Source organism: Vombatus ursinus, unplaced genomic scaffold (genome assembly GCF_900497805.2).
Source record: "Vombatus ursinus unplaced genomic scaffold, bare-nosed wombat genome assembly UNPS02014812.1, whole genome shotgun sequence".
NCBI lineage: Eukaryota > Metazoa > Chordata > Mammalia > Diprotodontia > Vombatidae > Vombatus > Vombatus ursinus.
The window spans coordinates 93,570,745-93,576,797 of record NW_020954590.1 but is presented as its reverse complement, the minus strand read 5'-3'; the positions used below and the strand labels follow the sequence as shown (position 1 = coordinate 93,576,797).

Below are 6,053 nucleotides of genomic sequence, written 5' to 3'. Positions count from 1 at the left end.
AAAGAAAGAAAGAAAGAAAGAAAGAAAGAAAGAAAGAAAGAAAGAAATTACTGGTCAATAGATTAAAACATTGAGAATTTTTCACAATCTGCTTTCAACTTACCTTTATACCCTTATTTTATAATCCTTCCTCCTGAAATATTCTAAATTTCAATCAAAATGGACAGGGCCACCTCCCTCCTTCTACCTCAAACTATTCCTTCTGCCTGAAATGGACTAACTATCTCCTCAGAAGCTCATACAATGAGGTGAAACTGGATCCGAGAGGTCCTTCTCTCATTTTCTACATGAGGAAACTAAGGTACATAGAGGCAAAAGTATGTATCCAAAGCCACACAGTAAGTGATGGAGTCAGGATCAGAACCAGGCTCTCTGAATTCAAATGCTGTGTGCTTACCATAATCTTCTCACTTATATTATTAAAATTATTTTCGCTGTCAAAGCTCAGCTCAAGTGTTATCTCTTTCCTGAAGTCTCCTCCACCCAAAATAAAAATGTTTTCTCCCCCATTATGTTTTATGTTATTTTATATACCACTTGTCTAGACATAGCTCTTATCACCCCGTGTAACCTCTAATATCTGTGAAAGCGGACACTGGGTCTTTTTTTTTTTTAATCTTAGATCCCCAGCACCAAACAAAGCAGCTTGTATATAGTAGTCATTCAATAAGTGTTTGTTCAATTTAATTGATTTATAAGAAAAAGAAATAATCTTGAGACATGGTTAGGATGGTAGTTTAGTCCATATGAAGCTATTTCATTATAGGGGTTGGAAGAAGAAAAGACATTTTAAGTTACACTGTTGTTGTTGTTGTTGTTTTCTTGTGAGGACCAGTACATGTGGACACACACACTGTCTCTCTCTCTCTTTGTCTCTGTCTTTCTGTCTCTGTCTCTGTCTTTCTGTCTCTGTCTCCATCTCTCTGTCTCAACCTTCATTCTTTAAATAAATGTTAAAATTACTGTCCATGCAACTCATTAACAAGATACACAATGATGACAGACAGAAATTATTATTTACAATATTAAATTGTGAAAAAATATAGCAGATGAAGGCCCCTATTACTACAACACTTGATTTCTTTTCCCTTATGTGATGTGGTCCCATCATTCAGTTATTTTAAGATACCAGGTAAATATCTTCTCAAAAATTTTCTTCATCTTCTTTGAATAACAAAAATTAAAACACTTCTCTTAAAAAAACATCCTCTTCATCCTTTCCTCCCTCCCCGAGTGTGTGTGTGTGTGTGTGTGTGTGTGTGTGTGTGTACCTCATTCACTCTTTCCTCAATCATGACAGGAAAATAGGTCCGTCACAGGTGACTCCTCATAGACTGGCAGTTAAACTATATTCAAGATTCTATAGCCACTCTTAAAGATAAGGTAACAATATCTATAGTCTCAGTGGGAGAGACCATTGAAGATACTGTTACATGTAATATAGTATTTAGTAGGAACAGGTAACATTGTATAATGGTACAAATAAATTAGCGAAAGATTAGAGCTGGAAAGGTTTTTCTTGAAGGTGGTACTTCTGTTCTGCTATTGATGATGGAAAGAATATAGTTGGAAGAGATCCTGGAAACTATTTCAGGTATCTATAAAGACATCCTGAGGAAAAAGAACAATGTAAATATGAGAGAAAAGGCTGTGCTGGCTGAAGAGGCAACATTTCCCCAGAAACAAGAAATGAAGTTAGGAATGAGAAGTCACTTGGTAGAGAATATTCAAGTCTCTGTGCAGGCATTTTATCTTGATTTGAAATCATTATTGTATCTGGGAGAGGAGAGCTAAATAACTGAAGAAGTAATTGGCCCAGATAGCCTGAGATGCCTTAAAACTTGTCTCCCCAAAGGTAGGAAGCAACCCTGTGTTCCATACCATTTTGTTTAGAGAAATTGTGAGGGTAAAAGGTTTTGCTGTCTTTCCATGGAAACAGGGAGGGAAAAAAAAGATATAATCTGCTTTCAGCTTGTATAAATTCATTGAATATCTTTTAAATATCCATTGTTATTCTGACTCTCTGACATGTGCATTGAGACTTTCAACAGAAAGACATCTATATGTTTAGACCTACACTCAGCTTACGAACAGACTAGGAGATGAGTGGCCTCTCTGTCCAGAGAACATGTGTTTCTTGAAGGGAGGGGAAAATCAATCACGTTATTATGACATACATCAGGTAGGGAGTTGGATGAAGTAACTCGTAAGATTCCTTCCAACTCTTTATTAAATAATAATAGTGATAATTTCTGTCACTATAAAAGCAAATAATTTAGGGCTGAGAAAGACCTTAGAGATGATCTCATACAACTCTTCATTTTATACAAGAAGAAACTGAGACTTAAAGAAATTCGAGAGCTACTTGAAGGGCACCCAGTGGCAAAATCAGGACCACAGCCCACATCTGCTTCTTCCAGTGATGTTCTCTTTTCAGCATACCATACTGACTCTTATGATTTGGGGAGAATAAAGATAGGGTAGGGAGAAGTCAAGACCTGTACTTTCATCAAGGGAGGTAATTTCTGGTGCAGACACTGTCTCCACTGATTCAGGTCAGCAACTTGTCTGTGATGTATATGGTTTTAGAGAATTGCTCCAGTGAGACACTAATTGATTTGCTTGTTGTAACACAGCTAGCATGCATCAGAAGCAAAACCTTCATGACTCCAAGACCAGCTCTCTACCTGTTCTACCACACTGTATTTCCTGATTTAACAGGGAAAAATTATTGTATTTTAATATATTTTGCTTCTTTTTATTTTATCTTTGTATGTGTATACAAAATCACAGGTTCTTTATGTGTTATATATGTGTTGCTAGTTTTGTAACAATATACAATGTATTTTTAAAAGGAGATAAAACAATCAATTTTATAAGACCTGAGTTCCTAAAGCTAAAACCTGAAGGGGTGTATCATTTCACTCTGACACAATTCTGAAAAAAAACAGGCATAGTCTCTGAAGGATGTCCAAAGAGGAAAAATGAACTGATTGTAAGACCACACGGAAAAAAAAGTTTGCAGACAGATTAAAAAGAACTCAATAAGTGCTATATAATTTAGTTAAGCTGAGCAATGACTTAACTGAGGGAAGATGTTTGCCATCTCTTATTAAATATTTGAAAGGTATAACACTACAGATAATACATATTATATATATAATATTTCAATGCTGAGATATATAACAAGTAGGGAAAATTCTGAAACGGAAACATTTCAGACAAATTTCAACTTGATAAAAGAGATTAAATTTTTAAAAAAATTATTTCCAAAGACAATTGGTTGAAGCCATATTTCTTTTTAATATTGAAAGCTAAACAAGAAAATACACTGGAAGGCAGCATTGTACCTATGAGAATCCTCAGTTTCCTAAAGAATAGCTAGTTGTTTTTGTTGATCTTTTTCCCCATCCTTCATTTTGTTTTTACTAGCAAGGATTGACCTTTTTTTATTGAACATAAGAAACAGACTGAGAATGAGAACAAAGGAAAGCAAATTATACAATTAGAAATTATAGCATTGTTGATGTGATTAATTTATTAGGAATTAGGAAGGAATGAGCTTTTTTCAAATGTGATATGATAGAAAATATAGCAGAAATATGTATTCAGGTTCCAAATGTAAATCATGTTACTACATATACAAATGTACAAAATTCAGGCTTATGGCCTTGCTTAAAGTAGTTTACAAATTTCTTTTAATAAGCATTGCATGATTATTTATACCTTTATCCTTCAATAGAAGAAAAGCATACTTAACTAGGGGTGATTTCCCTCACTCCCCCATTTAAAAATATATTTAATTACACTCAATATTATTCATTCATTTATTCATTAGAAATAAATTTTAGGAGTTGGAAGCAAGTACTTATTTTCATGGTAGTAGTTATCTTCTATAAGACCTAGAATTTTGTGAAAGCTAATGTATTGTTTGAAAAAATATTGGAGAAGTGAATTATGCAATATATTTTAAGAGTGAAAAGCAATTTTATATCAAGTTTCTTAACTTATTAATAGCATCATAGAATACATATTCTCTCCAATTGAATAAACTAGTAGAATATCAGTAATTAATCCTAATGTATTATTTTTTAAATATTCAAGTAATTTCTCATAAGTGAAAAGCAGAGTGTCACAAATCTATGGAGGAAGTCCTTTGGGTTTGTGTAAGGAAAGAAAGTATATGTTATATGCTGTAACCCTATGCATGAGGAGAACAGTCCTACACTTAATACGCATGTCATATTACCTGAGTCATATAGGCCTGGTTGAGTGATTTCCCTGGGCTAATAGTAGAGAGGCAATTCTATATGCTATCATACTCCTACCTTCAACCCAGAGTCTACTTTCCTGTTCATCGTTTTCCATGAACCAAAAAGGCTTCTCTGGGCTGTTAGGCAGCTGGAAGAACAACTACTATGACAGATTAATGATTGTCTTGACATTGTCAAGCACTATTCATTTAGAAGAATTTAGGAGGGAGCTGACAAAGTATTTTTGCTACTCTGTGACTTTGAGTTGTATCACACAGAACCACAGATGTGAAAAATGAAATATTAAGTTAGAATGCAACTTATTTTATCCAATTTCAAATTAAGGTGATATTGTCTGATGTTGATGTGTTTTGTCCTTTAAAAAAAAAAAGTCTATGATCCTATCTAACATTTTTGCAAAGTGATTGCCTTCTAAAAGATATTACCTATATCATTAGAGTTAATCTAGAATTGAGGTGAAATGAAGTGTAAATAGTTATTAAAAAGTTCCCTTTGAATTAAAAAAAAACTGATACCAGAGTATCAAAACTAAAAGGTGAAAGTCATTTGTGTATTTCAGCAGAGTACAGTACAATCCACAGTCCTTCAACACCTATTAAAGATTCAGATTCAGATCGATTGCGCCGTGGTTCAGATGGGAAATCACGTGGGCGGGGCCGAAGAAACAATAACCCTTCACCACCACCAGATTCTGACCTTGAGGTATGTTATGTGCCTGGGCCCAGAGGAAACAGCTATATGGTGGTCGTAGGTGTATTTGCATAGGTAGACCACAGAATATTTTTACTGCTTTATCTGTCAGAGAAATTACATAGTAAAACAATTGTCTTATTGATATTTCATTTTCCTCCAGAGTATGATAGCAAATTATCTAACTCTTGCTTATAAAGCCAATTTTATTCATAAAATTCCACATTTCCTCTAATTTCCTATTAAACAGCAAGAATTCTGGAAATTATCACAATACCATCAAAAACAATTTTACAAATTCTTTGTATGAAGAGTAGAGAGTAGTTCTATATTAAGACAGACCATTAGCATGTTTATTTTAAAAGGAGAAGACCTTAAAGAGGAGGAGATTTCATGGCTCTGAGTCTACTACAATGAAAGTTTATTGCTTGCCAAACTGAAGTCCAATGGAAAACATTTTAGTCTGCTAGTTTTTTTGTATGGTGATAGTGGTGGTTGGGGAGGGGAAGGGAGAAGGAGAGGATAGAAATAAGAAAGCACTATATTCCATGGGGTCCTTGTCATAATTATTACAGTTCCTATCACCAAATTCAACCTTGGTGTGTAGAGAATGAGACAGAATTTATGCATAATTTTTTTAAATTTTCTAAATAATTTACTACTAACTCCACATTTGAAGGCTTTAACATCCAACAAGGGCAAATTGTTATTTCCTGTTAGCAACCCTTACATCATGCTAGGTAAGAATCTGATAGAAAATGAGTATTTTCAAGTTATATAACTACTAAAACTTAGCTTTTTTTAAAAAAAGGGAAGGATTGGATGCTAATTTATTTCTTTTCAATATTTTAATGAGAAGAAATATGAGGAACAAAAGAGAAACTGATAGCCTACTTTGTAATCAAATTCTGTCTTTACTGGAGCAAAGGATAGAACAGTCCTGCCTCTTTGTTCCAGAGCTAAGATTGAAATTGCACCCATTCAACAGATAGACAAATAAATGTGTGCATATTGTTACCTAGCACTCTCCCCTAAATATATATGTGTGTGTGTGTGTGTGTGTGTGTGTGTGTGTGTGTGTGTGTGTGT

At 34.1% G+C, this 6,053-nt stretch overlaps 1 protein-coding gene across 3 annotated transcripts in view; it reads left to right on the top strand.

The window, feature by feature from the left end:
- LOC114054118 (eyes absent homolog 1) overlaps positions 1 to 6,053 on the top strand; it is a 161,194-nt gene that overhangs the window by 80,148 nt on the left and 74,993 nt on the right. For all 3 annotated transcript variants that reach the window (XM_027877251.1, XM_027877250.1, XM_027877249.1), the window contains exon 8: positions 4,837 to 4,976. In XM_027877251.1, coding sequence (XP_027733052.1) covers positions 4,837 to 4,976 — 140 coding nt within the window. The remainder of the gene's footprint in view (positions 1 to 4,836; positions 4,977 to 6,053) is intronic.